The sequence below is a fragment of the Prionailurus bengalensis genome, chromosome B4 (assembly GCF_016509475.1).
Source record: "Prionailurus bengalensis isolate Pbe53 chromosome B4, Fcat_Pben_1.1_paternal_pri, whole genome shotgun sequence".
NCBI lineage: Eukaryota > Metazoa > Chordata > Mammalia > Carnivora > Felidae > Prionailurus > Prionailurus bengalensis.
Genome location: NC_057358.1, coordinates 141,838,460 through 141,855,497, shown reverse-complemented (window position 1 = coordinate 141,855,497; position 17,038 = coordinate 141,838,460). Strand labels below are relative to the sequence as shown.

The 17,038-nt window shown below is 59.9% G+C and overlaps 1 protein-coding gene and 1 long non-coding RNA gene across 12 annotated transcripts in view; both read right to left on the bottom strand.

Moving 5' to 3' along the window:
* Positions 1 to 1,233: 1,233 nt before the first annotated feature.
* The window catches only part of PPP6R2 (protein phosphatase 6 regulatory subunit 2), an 84,117-nt gene continuing 68,312 nt past the window's right edge, over positions 1,234 to 17,038 (bottom strand). For 2 of the 11 annotated variants that reach the window (XM_043563079.1, XM_043563078.1), the window contains exons 10-24: positions 16,198 to 16,350; positions 13,107 to 13,310; positions 11,903 to 11,967; positions 10,139 to 10,254; positions 7,780 to 7,865; positions 7,293 to 7,373; positions 6,830 to 6,927; positions 6,343 to 6,400; positions 5,998 to 6,122; positions 5,658 to 5,821; positions 5,075 to 5,240; positions 4,901 to 4,989; positions 4,217 to 4,376; positions 2,170 to 2,430; positions 1,234 to 2,089 (exon numbers count right to left, since the gene is read on the bottom strand). In XM_043563079.1, coding sequence (XP_043419014.1) covers positions 2,038 to 2,089; positions 2,170 to 2,430; positions 4,217 to 4,376; positions 4,901 to 4,989; positions 5,075 to 5,240; positions 5,658 to 5,821; positions 5,998 to 6,122; positions 6,343 to 6,400; positions 6,830 to 6,927; positions 7,293 to 7,373; positions 7,780 to 7,865; positions 10,139 to 10,254; positions 11,903 to 11,967; positions 13,107 to 13,310; positions 16,198 to 16,350 — 1,878 coding nt within the window. In that variant the 3' untranslated portion in view covers positions 1,234 to 2,037. Of the gene's footprint in view, positions 2,090 to 2,169; positions 2,431 to 4,216; positions 4,380 to 4,900; positions 4,990 to 5,074; positions 5,241 to 5,657; positions 5,822 to 5,997; positions 6,123 to 6,342; positions 6,401 to 6,829; positions 6,928 to 7,292; positions 7,374 to 7,779; positions 7,866 to 10,138; positions 10,255 to 11,902; positions 11,968 to 13,106; positions 13,311 to 16,197; positions 16,351 to 17,038 lie in introns of all 11 variants that reach the window. The other 9 variants (XM_043563076.1, XM_043563086.1, XM_043563082.1 and 6 more) reach the window with 7 other exon arrangements.
* Positions 2,917 to 4,208, bottom strand: LOC122472996. The gene is made up of 2 exons (XR_006294575.1): positions 3,529 to 4,208; positions 2,917 to 3,490 (listed from the first exon to the last, which is right to left on the bottom strand). It is a non-coding gene; the product is annotated as an uncharacterized LOC122472996 (long non-coding RNA).

Below are 17,038 nucleotides of genomic sequence, written 5' to 3'. Positions count from 1 at the left end.
TGTGTGTCCTCGCCCTGCCCAGAGCACCGCCACCCGCCACCCACTCGGTCCAGGACCCAGGGCCACTGTGTGGGGGCCGAGTTCTGCTGCTAGGGAATCCATGGCCCTGGGGGTGGAGGCAGCTTCATCAGGGCCTAGCTTGGTGCCCCGTCACCCTCAGGGGTGGCCTTGGGGCTGGCACGGCCCAAGAGAAAGACACCTCCCCCGTCCCCACCCAAGCAACCCTCAGACAGAAGGTGGCCACCTGGAGGTGTGACGTGAGGAGGGCAGTAGTTCACTAAGGGGAGCTGGTATCGGCCATTTGTGTGGCCCCCAGAAGGCTGTCCGGAGAGCAGACAGAGTCAGAATGGCTGGAGGATGGGTGGCTGAGATTTGTTTGTTCCCTGATCAGATGAGAGTGGCTGGGAGGGAATCTGGGAGGGAGATACTGAGGAGTGGGGGGCTCCTTATGTTTGGGGGGTGGGGGCTCTGGGAAGTTTGCTCCAGATGCCTGCCCACCCCCTTCCCTGCACCCTGGCCTCTGTCCGGGGCATGATGGGTGCCACTGTGATCACTCTCCTCCTTCCCCACATGAATGTGAGTCCCACCGGGACCAGAGCCCTCCCTGTACCAGGTGCCTGTCAGGTGGGGTGTGTGGGATCGGGGTGTAGGTGTCACATAAGCCAAGAACATTCCACAGTGGTCTGGGACGGTGGTGAGTCAGATTCCCAGCCAGAGGGGCTGGTGGTGTGGAGGGGCCTGACAGGTGGTAGGTAGCACCTGTAAGGTGGGAGGTGAGCAGGTGTGGACACAGGCACAGGAAGGACCCACTGGTGGTATCAGGTGAGTTGTGAGGAGAGCCCCCAGGTTCTCTCTGGGTCACATAGTGGATAGCTGTTGGACTAAGGTTCCCAACACCCAGGAGATCCACACCTGGGGTCCTGTGCCTGCCTGATTTCACATGGAGGCTGTCTCAAGAGAGGAGGAATGGAGGCACTGATGAGTACACAGACCCGCATCCAGGCCCTCAGTGACCAGGGAGGCCCTGCTGGCTGTCCCTGCTGCCTGGCTGGTGAGGACCAGGTGGCCCTTGGGTCGGGTGTAGGCAAAGCCTGTTTTACAAAGAAAAAAGCTCTCAACTTGCATCAGTTCTGAGACACTACTGCCAACGCGGGGCGGGGGCGGAGGCAGCAGTGATCCCCCTGCTGCCGGTCAGGCTAGGGCTCCAGGGCCTGCGGCTGAACAACACACAGGTTTGTCAGTAAGAATAATAACACAGCTTTTATTGGGAGTTGGGGGTCTCGGGTGCCCTGTCAGATTATCAGAACATTAAAAATGGACTCAACATAAAATAATCCTGCAGACCCCTCCAGGACAGCATGGCCTGGTCCTGCCCTCCCCGACAGGTGCACCACCCCCCACCCCACCTGGCATCGCCAAAGCCAGTCTCTGCACCCCCTGTGCCCCTATCCTGCACGCCCATGGCCAGCCCCTGCCAGGTGCCCCAACTGCCCACCAGGCCGTGAGGGTCTTATTTTAAGGCAGTCAAACTTTGCAGCCTGGCTCAAGGCCGGCTCCCAGGGCCACTGGGCAGCTAAGACCCTGTCTGGCCAGTCCAGCTCCAGACCCACATTTGTCCCCAGAGCCAGGGAGACCCTTCGTTGTGGCTGGACACAAAAGTGCAAACACGTGGCTCTTTCCTGCGTTTGTTAAAAAAAAATAATAATCAGTAAAAACTGAGGCTTAGAGCCTGTGACGTCCATGCCCGTCGTGGCCCTCAGTCCTCACGGTGTCTTGGGGCTCTGGCCCCTGGCTCCCGCCGGCAGAGCGCACATCTGAGGCCTTATTGCTGTGCGCGGAGCTGGACTCGCTGGACTCGAGGCCCACGTGGGGTCAGGCAGGAGAGACGCAAGCTGGGCTGTCCAACTGGTTCCAACTGCCAGCTTTACCAATGCAGCATTTATTTTAAAATAAAATTAAATTAAATTAAAAAAGACAAATTGCATCACCAGGTAGTTTTCTCGATTAAGGGCGCGCCACGGCTGGGCAGCAGCAGCATCACACGGGGCCGTTCAAGGTGGCTCCTGCAGGTGGTGGTGCGTCCATCTTCCTGCAGGAAGACGAGCAGGGTTAGAGCCCTTGGTCCCAAGGGTCCCGTCCGGTCCCCTTCCCCCAGCCTGACCGGCTCACCTGTCTTTTGTCGCTGTCCCCAGGATGGCTGCTGTGCAAGTGGATGGGGCTGCAGTGGTGACGGCCGCTACGGGCCCTGTTGGAACCGCCCCGCTCAACACAGGAGCAACTGGCAGGGCAGCTGGGGCGGGACTGGCCTTGCCCGGCGCCGTGGTGGCTGCCACAGCAGCCTCAGGGGGGACAGCCACAGCTGGGGTGAAGGTTGCTTCTGCAGGTGCAGGGGAGGTGGGGTCTGACAGCGTGCTGGCGGTGCACTCAGCCCTGTACGGCAGACACAGGCTCCAGTTACCTGGGCTCTGGGTTCCAGTGTGGTTCCGCGCCACCCCCCCCCCCCCCCCAAGTTCCACAAACACCAGAGATCACCTGCCTGTCCACCGAGACCTCAGGCCTTCCAGGTAGTGCTTGCCCTGAGCTGGTCTCTCTCCAGACAGCTCCCCACCCCCACCCCCCACCCTGGTATGCAACATGCTCCCCTCAATACTTCGAGCGACCCTCACTAACTGCACCACACCCAGCCCACTTAAGAGAGCCCATGGGAGGCGCCTGGGTGGCTCAGTCGGCTGAGTGTCTGACTTTGGCTCAGGTCATGATCTCGCAGTTTGTGAGTTCGAGCCCCACGTCGGGCTCTGTGTGGACAGCTCAGAGTCTGGAGCCTACTTCAGATTCTGTGTCTCTGCCTCTCTCTATCCCTCCCCTGCTCACTCTCTGTGTCTGTCTCTCAATAAATAAATGTTAAAAAAATTTTTAAAAAGGCAGCCCATGGGCCATGTGCCCAGAAATGGTCCCTCCTGTAACTGGAAAGGTCAAGAACCAGTGGCCTCAGGACACCAGCCCCAGTGCCGGGCTCTGGTCTTCACAGCCCTTCTTGCTGCAGCCCAGGAGAGCGAGCCCATGGCTCCTCCATTCAGCCCACACCTGCCCAGTGCTTGCTTCAATTACATATAAGGTCAGCTCCAACCATACAAGGACCCCTGGGAGCCAGTGAGGGTGGGGGAGCCACGGGCAGCATAAGAAACGCCCTACATTAAAGCCTGGTGACCAGGTGTTGGCCTAGGTGGGCACAGCCTGAGGGCTCACCCACAGGCGGGCTGGGACCAGAGTCATGCAGGCAGCTCCGGAAATGGCCCACTTGCTTTCAGAACATAATTTGCTTCTCAGAGCAAAGCTGGTTTTTAGTCAGGGAAGTTAGGAAAAGAGGAAGAGGCTTTGACGCTTGCAATGATTCTGTACTTTGAGAAGGAATTAATAAACCCATTCAAGAACCATGTATGCCTTTAACCCAAGGATCACCACTCAGGGGCCTGGGGCCCTGCCTCCTTGCCTAGCCCCGCCGGCTCCTAGCTGTGCCCCCTGAGGGACAGGCCTTGTTGTCTGGGGTCCTGAGCCAGAGCTGGACCCCCACCAATGGGATGGACTGAGCGCCAAACCTGCGGGACCACCAGGGCTGGGGCAGCGGGCTGGGGGGCAGGGGGAAGGAGACTCCACGGCTGTTCCCACTGTCACACATCTGGTCCTTGTCCTCTCCTGCTGGGGGACTGCCCCCCCTCGCCCCTGTAAGCTTCGGCTCCACCATCACCTTCTCTCAAGTGCCCCACTGGCCCCCAGTTCCCTATTTTCACAGCTCCTTATGCAGCTTGCCTCCCCACCGTGCCCAGCCAGGAGGGGTCTGTCCATCCTATGACGGATCCCAAAGGCCTGGGCCTTCCTGTGGGTGAAGGAGGGATGCGTGCAGGGGAGCTTGCAGGGAAGATGCCCCCAGTCAGGACTCCTGTGACCCAAGGACGTCCTCAGAGACCCTCCCTCCTGCTGTCCGAGAGGCCACGGCCCCTCCCCACCATCTGGGGCAGCCCCATTCCCAAGTCCCCAAGGCGGGACATTCAGTCCCTGTGCTCTCCCTGTGTGAAGAAGGCATCCCTGACCCCGAGCTTCCACTTAGACGAACAGGCATCCCTACCCCCCCACCCCCCGAAAGTCAGCATCCTCAGGGTCACAGGGCCAGCAGGGCATTAGGTGAGCAGAGTGCTGGGGACCTAGGGACCCTGCACACCTGGGGACTGACGCAGGCAGCAGGGGGGTCTCCCGGCTGGGACCCATGCTGACAGTCTCCAAGGCACCTGCCATCTTCTGCTCGTCCTCAGTGTTGTCGGAAACCACTGGGGGGGCCTTCCTGGTGACACACGCGTTCCAGGCACATGGGGAAGCTGGGCCTACTACAGGACAGGGAGCTGAGGACGGAGGGGCCGCAGGGCGCGGCCTCAGGGTCCTTAAGCCCACACGTGCATCTGTGTATTTACAGGAACTGTACAAAGGGGCTCTCCTCCCCCAGGTCAGGAGGGCCCCCACTTAGCCCTGTGACTTCCAACTCCCTCTCGGTGTGGCTCTGATACCCTGTGGAGCTTCCAAGCCTGTCTGATGAGGGGTTCAGGGTCAAGGACCCTGAACAGGCCCCAAAACGGCCACTGAGGTGGCACAATGCACTCAGGTGACCTGCATGGAGAAAGCGAGGCCTGGGGAGACTGGCCTGGGTTGGGAAGGCCCTCACTGTCCGCCAGAGGCCCTGGCAGCACAGATGGGTGCAGGCCAGTGACATGCACACCCCGAGGGCTACCCGCCCTATGCCTGGGCCCTCTGGGAGATGTGCAAACCCCAGTATCACCAGGGGCACAGGGAGCCACAGTGGGGTCTTGGCTACATCCTCCCACTGCCTGTGCTCAGAGCCCCTCCTACTCACGGGTCCTCTCTGGGCCCTGGGTCAGGCTATCCTGGGCACCGCCGTGGCCCGTGTCCACCGGGGAGCTGCACCTGGGCCCCGACTCGGAGCTGTGGAAGGCAAGGCTGAGCCCCGGCCAGGGAGATGCCACCCCCAGAGGCAGATGGGGTGACCTCCTGGCCCGCCCCACCTCACCAGCAGAAAGGCTGGAAGTCGGTGAACTTGGCCCAGCCTTTTTCCTCCAAAGCCGAAGGGCTGGGGGTGCTGGATGCCCACACACCGGAACCCACATCCACCGCCACTCCTGGAACCGGCACTGGCGAGTTCACCGTCTCCTCAAATACTGCCCACGAGGCGCCTGCTGGGGGGAGACACAGCCGTCCAGGCAGCCCTGACCCACAGGTGAGCCCCACCTGCCTTCACAGTCCTGGGGCCCCGCAAGAAGTGCCGCAGGGCATGCCTTCCCCGACAGGACCAGTGGACACCGGCCGGCCACCAGCCATGGCAATGTGGCAGAGTGACCTCGACAGGGGGCAGGGGGGCAGCCAAGATCTGGGCCAAAGCATCTGCTACCAATCCTGCATCGGCACAGCCGGGGGTTGTGGGGACACTGCTGCCTTCTGGAGCATCACCTGCAAGCTTGGGCACAGAGTCTGCAGACAACAGACAGCAGGCCCACGGCAGAACACCCCCCACCACCACCACCACGCACAGGCCAGGGCCTGTGTCCCTGCCCAAGTCCCCTGCCCAGCCTGAACCCTGTGTCCCCAGCATCTACCTTCTGAGCCACCCTCCAAGCGAGGACCTTCTTTCTGGGCTGAGGCCAGAGGGGCACCTGCCAGAGCCACATCCTTGTCTGCTTCCAAGCCCTCCTTCCTGTCCTGGCCTCCACGCTCCAGGCCATTCTTTGAGCAGCTCTCTGAGGTGTGAGGGCCCCCAAACCTGGGGAAAGACACATGGTCAGAGCAGCCACCAGCCAGCACCAACACGGGGTGCCCCAGAGTGTCCCCTCTTGTGCACCCAGAACATTGTGGCTGGCGTGGGGCTGGGAGTGCACACACAGCCTTCTGGGACCTCTCTGCCTCCGGAGGCTGGAGGAGGACAGGTGGGCCTCACACCTGGCTCTAGCCGTCACTCGGGCAGTGCAGTGCGTCTCCTTGTCCTCCCAGATGTCATCCTCCTCCTCATCGTCAAAAGGCTGGATGTGGTCACTGCAGCAGGCCTCAAACAGAGCTGCGCTGGGCTGCAGGCAACATCACCCACATAGTGGCAATGGCTCCCGGAGGGGCTGAGTCAGACAGGGGGGCCATGGGATGGGGGGGGTTGGGCTACCGGAGGGGCTGAGTCAGACAGGGGGATCCCAGGATGGGGGGCTTGGCTCCACGAAGCAGCCCTGTGTCCCCATACTGCCCACCCACCAGTGTCCCCATCCGCTTCTAATGAGCATGGAGCTGTGGACTCACACTGTCCTCGTCAGCATCGATGCTGAAGTTTATCTCAGCAATCCTGTCGAAGGGAGCACTGCAGCAATAAGGGACATGGTCAGCATGGGGCCACCTGGGGCTTGTCCTGCAACCATCCATGCCCTGATGCCCCGGGGACGTCCACCTGTCCCCTTGAGTGTAAGTAAATGGGGGCCTTGGACAAAGGGGGCAGCTCTCCGTCCTGCCTCCCTCCTCACACTCACTCGTTTTCCACCCAGGCCCCTCTGTCCCTGGTCTGCACGGTGACAATCTGCCTCCCCAAAGGGTGTTGCAGCCCAGCCCCTCCTGCAGGCCTGGAACCTGGTCACACTGGGCAGAACCCAGCTCCTTTCCAAGAGGGACAAGGTGGTGGGAGATGGTGAAGGCTCGAATGTGGGATATGGTGACAGGAGGGAAGCACCCAGGTGACAGGATCCCAGGTGGGGTGGACATGGTTTAGGGGCCAGAGAGCATGATGGGAGCTCACTTGACACTGTCATCCTGGTCTGCAAACTCCTCGTCATTGAAGCCAAACTGATCCACGAAGGTGGCTGTCATCTGCTGGACCTGGTACTCGGAGAAAGCCTGGCGGGGAGGGGGGCGCAAGGCGGCCTCAGACGGAGCTGCTCCCAGAAAAGCTCACTCTGCTGCTTCACGGGGTCCTCCCAACCGGATGACATGCACGCAGGGTCGCGTCCAAAGAGCCTCGTTTACTTTAAAGGTCATCCACCGGGTCCCCAAGGGTCTCATCGATGTGGCTCTGGGGGTTCCCCCCTCATTAAGGGGCGAGGGCGCTGCACGTCTGGCCCCTCCCCTGCTTGAGCCTGGTGTGTGGGGACAAGCACACTCCCCTGGGCTGTTTCCCACAGCAGCCTGGCAACGCCCTGGAGACTGAGCGCTGCCAAGGGCGGGAAGGGCTGCCTGAGCTTGTGCAGAGCGGCCACACGCACCTGCTGCAGGGACAGCTCATTAGGGAAAACGCCCTCCATGTCCTCATCCTCACTCGAGGGGTGAAGGTGGTGGGTGCTTACCTGAAACAGCCAGAGTGGGTGGACGTGAGCCCCCGGGGCTGCTGCCCCCTCGCCCCTCCCCTTGGTGTAGGGCACACCAGGCCTCGGGAATCAAGAGCCCTCGAGAACACACTAGGGCTCCTGAGGGGACAGGGAAGGGTCAAGGGGCCAGGCCAGCTCTGCTGAGGCTTTAGGGGGCCACTGGGGCCCGAGGCAGGACAGGTCGGTGTTCAAGACACAGAGGCAGAGACCACTGCACGCATTCAGGGCCGTGTGGACGGACGGACACACACACACACACACACACACACACACACACACACAACCACGCCCTCCCCCCCCCCCCCCCCCCCCCCCGCCACCGGACAGGAAGGCACGGCCGCGGCACCAACGGATGCCGTGCCACGGGAACAGCTGAGCCCCTCACCAGGTCCACAGCGTTCCTGCGGTTGGTCTCCGCCAGTGTCTCTTCCACGAAGTTCTCCCAGCGCCCACGGCAGTCCGCAGGGAGCCCTGCAAGGGAGCACCATTACTTAGCCCTGAGACAGCGCCACTGTGCTCAGGCATGGAGGGCCCAGAGGGGACGCCTGAGGGCCACCGGAAGGGAGGCCTGGGCGGCCAGGGGTCCTGCAGGACCTCGAGGGCGCTCACAGGGAAGGGCCTGAGCTCAGCGGGCATCTTGGCACAAGCCGACCTCAGGAGCCCCCGGGTACGAAGTGAGCATGGGGACCACTGCTGTGCTGATCTCCCTCTGCTGCGCGGATACCACGGCAGCTGTATCTCCCTCTTCGCCCATCCCCCCAACCCCTCAGTGCAGCCCACAGGCCTGTGGGGGCCTGTTTTCTGGAAAGGTCAGAGCCCCAGAGTGAGTCACAGTCCAGAGCAAGTGAAGACCACGGCGGAAAGCTCCTCGCTCACCTCACACACCCCAAACTGCACCCTTCCTAGGGAGCCTCCCTGGGTCCACACACCCTTGTCACAGGTACCTGACCTCGGCCTGTTGGCCACCGACCAAGTACACTCCCCTGCTTCCATTCTGGAGGGCCACCCAGAGCTTCCTGGACTCACCCCTGGCGCTGTGCCATAGGGACCACAGCAGAGACTCCCTGAAGGGACAACCAGGCAGCCAGTGTGGCAGGCCCACTGGTCTAAACCGGCGGGGACCTCACCTGCCACACAGCTGACCTAACGCTGGCGGCACGGCTTCCTCTGCTGCACGATGGGGGAGGAACCCTAGCACCCCCCTATGCTCCAGGGTCACGGCACCGGTGGGGGTCCTGCCAGATGGAGCTCACTCTTTTGTGCAAACACCATCCCCTGCGCCCGAGCATCCCACGTGGGGCTGAGAAGACGGTCCTGGTCACGAAACTGGTGTGAACACCGCCCCCAGGGCCTTGAGGGATCCTGTCCTCTGCCCACCTTCAGCTCCCTGGACTCACTAGTGCACTCCATCCACCTGTCCAGCCCTGACCTCCCGGTGTCTCTCGGCACGCTGTTCAGGCTGGTCTGGGCATCGTCCTCCCCTGGGGAGCCACATGGGCCCTTCCGACCTGCCCACCTTCCTGTCTGAAGCAAGACTCCTTTGGGCCTTCCCGGCTCTGCTCAGGAAGCCTGGTGGCCAGGAGTTGCAGACCACGGCCAGGATGTGAGAGGGCGTGGGTGGTGGGACCCCAGGTCGGGGCAGGGGTGGCCCTGGAGTCCGAGGCAGGAGAAGCCCAGGATGGTGGATGTCTCAGGCTGAGGGCAGAGGGGAGGGCTGACCAGAGGAGGGGCTGCCGCTGCTCAGGTCCCAAAACCTGTCCTTCAAGAAGAGAGGCCACCTTCCCCAGCTCCCCAGACTTGTGCTAGAAAGGTCTGCAAAGCTGCCTGAGTTCAGAGACAAGCTGGACTGTGGAGCGGGAGGGCAGTGTTCGGGCGGGACTCGGGTGGTCCCCGAGCAGCAGACACAGGAGAGAACTTGTTGACACCTGAGCTGCTGAGTGCAGGCACCTGACAGGGCTGCTGGGCACAAGGATGCCCTCCACAGAGGTCTGTTCAACAGAACTGACACCTGGGGCCCAGGCCCACCTTGAGAGAAGATCCCATGTGCGAAAGCAAGCAGATTGTCCTGTACCAATGCAGTTACCGCCTGCTGAGGGGGGCCAGAGGGCAGGAGACAAGCAGGAGACGGGGGCAGGGGGCTGAGGGCAGAGGCAGGGGGGCAAGAGGCAGGGAGCAGAGTGCAGAGGCAGGGGGCAAGGGGCAGAGGCAGGGGGTAGGAGGCAGAGGGCAGAGGCAGGGGGCTGAGGGCAGAGGCAGGGGGAAGGAGGCAGAGGGCAGGGGCAGGTGGCAGGAGGCAGAGTCAGGGGGCAGGAGGCAGAGGGCAGGGAAAGGGGGCAGAAGCAGGGGGCAGGAGAGAGGGGGCAGAGGCAGGGGACAGAGGGTAGAGGCAGGGGGGAGGCAGAGGGCAAGGGGCAGAGGGCAGGAGGCAGGGTGCAGGAGGCAGAAGGCATAGGCAGGGGGCAGAGGGCAGAGAGCAAAAGCAGGGGGCAGGAGGCAGAGAGCAGAGGCAGGGGGCGGAGGCAGAGGGCAAGGGGCAGAGGGCAGGAGGCAGAAGGCATAGGCAGGGGGCAGAGAGCAGAGGGCAGGGGACAGAGAGCAGAAGCAGGGGGCAGGAGGCAGTGGAAGGGGGCAGGGGACAGAGGCAGGAGATGCGGCAGAGGCAGGGGGCTGAGGGAAGGGGCCGGGGGCAGACCCAGAACGGGGCTCCTGCTGCCAGGAGGGCAACAAGGGCAGGACGGGCTCACCTCGGATGACTTCGCTGATGTGGGTCTGCATGGGGCCCCTCTCCAGGTTCTGCACCACCGCATTGGCAATCCGGGTAAGGTGGCCCATGTTGCCTCTCCTCATGCCACCCGCTGCCCTGAAAGTGAAGGGCAGCATCAGGGGACCACTAGGTTTTCTTCACTGTGTCCATCAGGGCCCTGGCCTCGCCCCTGCTCCCCGCTCCCCTCACCCCGCGAATCCCACCTGCGGGACACTTATTTTTCCAGAGCACCTGCTACAGGCCAGCCAATCACTCCAATCTCACTACAAGGAGTGCTAATGAGGCAGACACCGCTCCTACCCCCAACGTAGAGACCAGAAACCGAGGCAGCCACGGGGCCCGCATACCAGCAGGGCCTGGTGGGCCTCTGCCCACCCTGCAGGGCTGGTCCGATGCTGCGCCCCTCAGCCCACACGCAGACACCTCTGCCCTGTCCTGGCTCCCAGAGGCCCTTCCAGCTCCACCCAGAGCCGGCTGACCCGAAGGAACACCCAGTGGGGCAGAAGAGGTTCAGAGGCCCCAGTACAGTGCATTCCTGCCACGGGTGCTGACCAGCGGTGGGTGGCAGGGGAGGGCAGGGGGAGTCAAGAACGGACATGGGACTGGGACCCAGAGCCAGGCAGGGGCTGCTCCACATGGGCAGTGGCTGGGAGCTGGCCTGTCGCTGCCTGGCTCCCCGGGTCTGCAAACTGCCTCCCTTGCTGAGGTCTACACACTCTAAGGCCTGAGTCCTGGCTTCCGTCCACCTTCCCACCCCACGCTGTCAAGCACACACAGCTTCACGTTCAACCTCTCCTCCGTCACATGCGTGACCCAACACAAGGGCAAATCTTTAAAGCCCCTTGTGCTAGGAAGGCGTTAAATGCTCAGAGGGGACAAAGCCACTTTCGACCATGTTCTCTGTCCTAAAAGCCTGACGGTGCCCAGAAAAGGAAGCAAAGGTGGGCTCCTGAGTCAGTGAGCCCAGCCTGGCAGAGGAAGGGGTCAAGAGGGAGCCTGGAGGGACAGGCCCGCGGGGAGGCCTGTGTGCAGCCTGCTGTGAGTCCCAGCCTCTGTGGCATCGTGGGCCCCTCATTGAAAGGAGTGAGCCACCCACCGCGACAGCACCGCGTGCACAAGCGCACAAGAGGGACAAGAGCAAGCTGCCCATGGGGCTTCAGTGGTATCACGTGGGCCAGACCCAAGGAAGGACAGATGACCCCGTCCCACATGTTGCACGGTTTCTGCAGAGGACACAACCTGGTGGGGTAACAGCAGGATGCGAGCCATGAGGTGGGTGAGATCAGAGCCCCCCAGAAGCAGCAGTGGGCAGGGTGGAGCGACGGCAGGGTGTGGGCAGGGCTGTGGGCGGGGGCAGCCCACACAGGGACCTGGATGGTCGAGACTTAGGCAGTGGGAAGACCATCTGTTTCAAAAAGATCCCAGCTGCTCAGGGCGCGAGAGGCCGGTGGGGCAGGAGAGAAAGCAGGAAGTAGCCCAGATGCACTGCTGAGGGTTCAGGGCTTAGCAGGAGAAGCAGCTGGTGGCAGGGATGGGGAGATGGGAGGACTGAGGACACACTGTGAATGGAAGGCTGGGGTCCCTGCTGACAGACAGGCCGGGTGGGGCAAGGAGAAGAGTGGCTCTGCCTGTCTCTCCTGGGCACCCTAGGCCTGCCCCTCCCTGGCCAGCACTTCCAGGTTTTCCCCACCGGAGCCGCACACCAGGCCCTCGGGTACCCCCTGCAGCTCCCGTGGGTCCTTACTGTGCGTGATCATTGGCTTCCCAGGCCTCCAGGATCCGCTGGACCAGGCAGCACTTCTGGAACAGCTAAGGGGACAGGTGACCCCAGTCAGGGTCTGCAGGGCTGCACGCTGCCCTCTACCCGACCCTGGACCGTGTGGGTTAGGCTGGCAGCAAGCAGGCACATCAGCGCAACGTCCCCAGTGCCTCCCTACAGTCCAAACAGGAGCAAAGGTGCTGCCCGGGCCCCATAGGGCCACCCAGCTCCGCTCCTTCCCCTTGGCCGCCTCCCACCTTCTCTGTCCAGAAGCAAGGATCGGGCCCAAGTGCCTCCTCTGGCCTCTGGGCCTGGACGCCATTTCCTGTGCCTCTGCATGTGTTCTCGGACCCACCTCACACCCCAATCCGTACAGGGCCTCCTCATCTGGGTGAGGGTCCCTCACTCACTGGTGTCAAAGCACCTGCCCCCAGCTGTGTACCCCCTGGGCTGCTGTCCAGCTCAGGCCTGAACGACGCAGGCCTCTCTGGTCAGACACTTGTGTCCCTCCTGTCTGAGCCTCATAGCCAGCCTGAGGGTCAGAATCGTCCCCACCCCCACCCCCACAGCCCCCAGCCTCCCCAGGGAAGCACGAGCCAGTGGGCTCCCTGACTCAAGAAGTGGTGACCGTGCCCACCTCCTCATGGCACCCACCCACCCGCACGCCTGTTTCCTCTCCTCAACAAACACTTGTTAACATCGCCCTCGTCAGCTGTTTAGGGCAGAGGAGACACAGACACGGACACCAGGGAAGAGCTATGGGCAGTCCCAGAGGGGAGACTCCGTGAGACACTCATGGGCCAACATGGAAGTGCCAAGAAAAAGGCAAGACTTTCCTTTCACAGGGTCCACAACCCCAGAATGTTTTCCCCTGAGACTTCGACACATTCTCTTTCCTGCACACTTTCCTTCCTGGCCTTGTCATGACGGCAGCAGACCCTGGGGCTGCATCCAGATGCTCTGGCCCCCTCTGGTGAGCGTGGCTCACCGCAGGGCCCGGCCCTCGGCTCCCTGGCAAGCAGGGACACTTTCTCCGTGACTCTTTGTCTCACAGTGGAGGGAGGGCAGCGCACCCACGTCATGGGAGGCTTAGGGGGCAGCCACGGTGCGGATATCCACACAGGGTGGGGCTCAGCTCGCAGTGACAGGAAGGGGGCACAGCAACATACAGGACGCTGGCTGGACTTACATGGGTCACCATTGTGTTCTCAGGGCGGCTGGCAGCAGGCTGGGGGGCCTCTGGGTCCCCGCTTCCGGGCAGAAGCTCCACCCTGCCCTCCAGTCCACTGGCTTCTGCCCTGTCCTCGCGGGCAGCATGGGAGAGAATAGCGGCTATGCATAGTTCCACTTGGAAGTGCAGGAAGTTATTCCAGGTGTACTTAAAAAACAGGTCCTGAGTAAACAGAGGACAGAGGAAAGTCCTTGGACGGGTTTTCTCCCGGCAGCAGGACCACAGAGGCGAGGGGATCGCTGTCGTGGTAGTGCACCATTCCCACACACTGTCCCCTGACCATGTGGGTGGCCAGGCGGGTGCTGACGGTACCTCCTTGAGATGGTCTCTCTGTTTGGAACCTTGACAAAGGGCCACCCGCCCTTCTGTCTCATCAATCTCTGGTCTCATCTGAACACACCCTGTGCTGGGCTTATCTTTTTGTCCTTAACTTAGAAGTTTAACTCATTAATTTTTAGCCTTTTTTCTTTCCCAAGTGTACTTCTCCTGTGGTATCCACTTTAAGTACATGATACACATTTTGCTATGTAAATGTTTATTATTCTGCCTTTACGATTTTGTCTTGACCCATGAGTTACTGGAAGTACATTAAATTCTCAAACACCCAGGGACTCTGTTCAGGAAGGGATGTGAAATCGAGAGGTGGACACTCCCTGAGGGAACCCAGTGAGGCCCAAGCCCCAGCCAAGCCTAGAGGATGGCTGTGTCCTTCCCCTGGACCAGGGTGGGGACAGCAGTCTGCCTGTGACTCTCTGGTGCCGTAGGCCAGGGAGGAGGCACTGGCAAGGAGACTGACAATGTGCCTGCCACATCGGTGAGGACGTTGCCGGTAAAATGGGGCAGTACTACGGTAACCTGCTGCCTCCTCAAACAGACGCGTAGAATTACTGTATGACCCGCCAATCCCACTTCTTGGTACACACTCAGAAGAGATACGGGCACACCCATGTTCACAGCAGCGTATTCAAAACAGCCCAAAACTGGAAGTAACCCAAGTGTCTATCAACTAATGGCTCTGGACAAACACAATGTGGTCACTTCACATAATGGAATATTAGTCAGCTTTAAAAAGGACGGAAATCCTGCCACGTGCCACCACATGGATGAACCTTGAGGACGCATTGCTGAGTGAAATAAGCCAGACACAAAAGGCTAAATCCTGCGTGGTTCCACTTCTGTAAGGTCCCTACAAGAGTCAGACTCAAAGAGACAAAAGGTATAGGGTGGTTGGGTGGCTCAGTTGGTTGTGTCCGACTTCAGCTCAGGTCATGATCTCACGGTTTGTGAGTTCGAGCCCCATGTCGGGCTCTGTCCTGACAGCTCAAAACCTGGAACCTGCTTCGGATTCTGTGTCTCGTTCTCTCTCTGCCCCTCCCCCACTTGTGCTCTGTGTCTCTCTCTGTGTCTCTCAAAAATAAATAAATGTAGGGGCGCCTGGGTGGCGCAGTCGGTTAAGCGTCCGACTTCAGCCAGGTCACGATCTCGCGGTCCGTGAGTTCGAGCCCCGCGTCAGGCTCTGGGCTGATGGCTCAGAGCCTGGAGCCTGTTTCCAATTCTGTGTCTCCCTCTCTCTCTACCCCTCCCCTGTTCATGTTCTGTCTCTCTCTGTCCCAAAAATAAATAAAAACGTTGGAAAAAAAATTTTTTTTAAAGAAAAATTAAAAAAAATAATAATAAATAAATGTAAAAAATATTAAAAAAAAAAAAGAGAGAAGGTAGATGGTGGTGGCTGGGGCTGGGGGAGGGGGCGGGGCAGGGGATAGACTGCTTACTGGTCAAAGTTTTTGTTTCAGAAGATGAGAAAGTTCCAGAAACAGAGAGTGGTAATGGTTATATAACATTGGGAATGTACTTAAATCTACTGAATTATACACTTACAAATTATAAAAATGATAAATTTTGTTATATATATTTTACCACAATAAAATAAAAGCAAAAAAGGGGGGTGGGAGACACTTTTTTTGAAGAGAGGAAAAGGAAAGGAGGTCTTTCAAAAACGAAGCCCTGATCCGTATCTGGGATTTCAGCACAGCAATGCCCAGCTGACTCCCAAACCCTGTAAGAAACTGAGATATAGTCAGTACTTCAGGCCTAGTTCCAAGGCTGCCCTCTTCTGGGATGAGAAATTTTTTAAATGTTTATTTTTGAGAGAGAGAGACAGAGACAGAGCAGGAGCAGGGGAGGGACAGAGAGAGAGGGAGACACAGAATCCAAAGCAGGAAGGATCCAGGCTCTGAGCTGTCAGCACAGAGCTTAACACGGGGCTTGAACTCCAGACCGCGGGATCATGACCTGAGCCAAAGTCTGATGCTTAACTGACTGAGCCTCCCAGGTGCCCCTGGGATAAGAATGTAAATTAGAAAAGATTTCAGTTCTCTGGGAGTAGAGGCCCTAAGGCAAGGCAGAAGGGAAGAGGGAGACCGAGACCCCATGTGCTCACGGTGCACACCCAGGGGGACGCCCTCCCCATCAGCACCCACCTTCCGTGGCGGAGCCTGCTGCCCACAGCCAGTGCTGCTCTGCTATCCCTGCCTGCCTGACCATCTCCCGCAGGCACCAGAGAGGTATCTGCTGAAGAGAGGACCACTTCCCACTGGCCTGGGCAAGAGCTGCTAGGGTGGCCTTCTACTGTGAGTGACCAGGATTTGCTCTTTCAGGACGTTTTATGTTGGAGAGCTATAATAAAAGTTCTATCTTGGGGAGAAAACAGGAAGGAGATGGACTGTATTACCCCAGTCCCTCACAGTGGATTAGAAATCTGCCCTCTGCTTTCGGGGCAATTCTCTGTAAGCCTACACCAAGGCCTATCCCACGGTCACTCGGTGTGCTTCACCAGCGACCTGTCCGGTCAACCCTGTGACAGGTCTGGGAAATGGTTTCTCTGTACAGACTATGCTTGTTCCGGGCAGAACCTTGTCTGGATACTGAGGTCCAAATGCCTGCCCCTGACAGACCCCCGCCCAGTGTACCTGCCCTGTCTGCCCACCCCCCTGCTGACAGTGCAAGACACGCAGAGAGCCACCCAGGGCTGGCAGGAGAGCCCACTTACCAGCAGTAAGCCCATGGTGTTGAGCCGGCAGAGTTCCTGGTTGATGCTGGGCGTGTTCGTGTGCAGCAGTGCAGCCATGAGGCGGGCCCCGTGCAGACGGGCATTCCCCAAAGGCTCCTCCAGCACGCCGATGGTGGTCAGGATCGCTTTTTTCTACAAACACAAGAGCACCACCCAGTTAGAGACTTGCAACCAGCATGGATGGCCGCTACTGGCTTCTCTTAGCTCTGGTGCTAACTGCTCAAAGGGCCAGGCCACTACTCCATGAAGCGGCTCAGCCTGGGGAGGCATGTGATGTGTGTGTGGAGGTTCCTCAAGCCAGTGTTGCCTATGAGAGGAAATAAGGGGTCAGCAGGGTTAGGGACCCCACCACTCCCTTCAGGGCCTCACAAAATAGTAAGCAATGGTGGTCTACTGTCCCCAGAAGCCCAGGGCTCTCTGGTCCCAGCAAACCAAGCAAAGACATGTGCATGTCAGGTTATGAGACATGTCCAACATGGGGCCAGCTCTCTGGGGGACACAGTGTCAGGACACCGAGCTAACAGACACCCCATGAACATACTTGAAGGAGACAAGTAACAGCTGGCCTCATCAGATTGGATGCCAGGGTTTTCTGACCCCACACACATGCAGCATAATGTTTCATTAATGAAATGTTCCAGAATCCCTACCTTCATAGTGCAACAGATCATAGTAGGTGCTACGAAGCACCAAGGAAAGGGAAAGGGGCCCTGACAGAGGAGAGGGGCTCCACAGTGAGCTCCATGGTGGCTAAGCGACTGAGCCCTTCTCCGTGTGACCCAAGTGCTGCCTGGAGCTATTGAGCTGAGCAAAGGCCTCC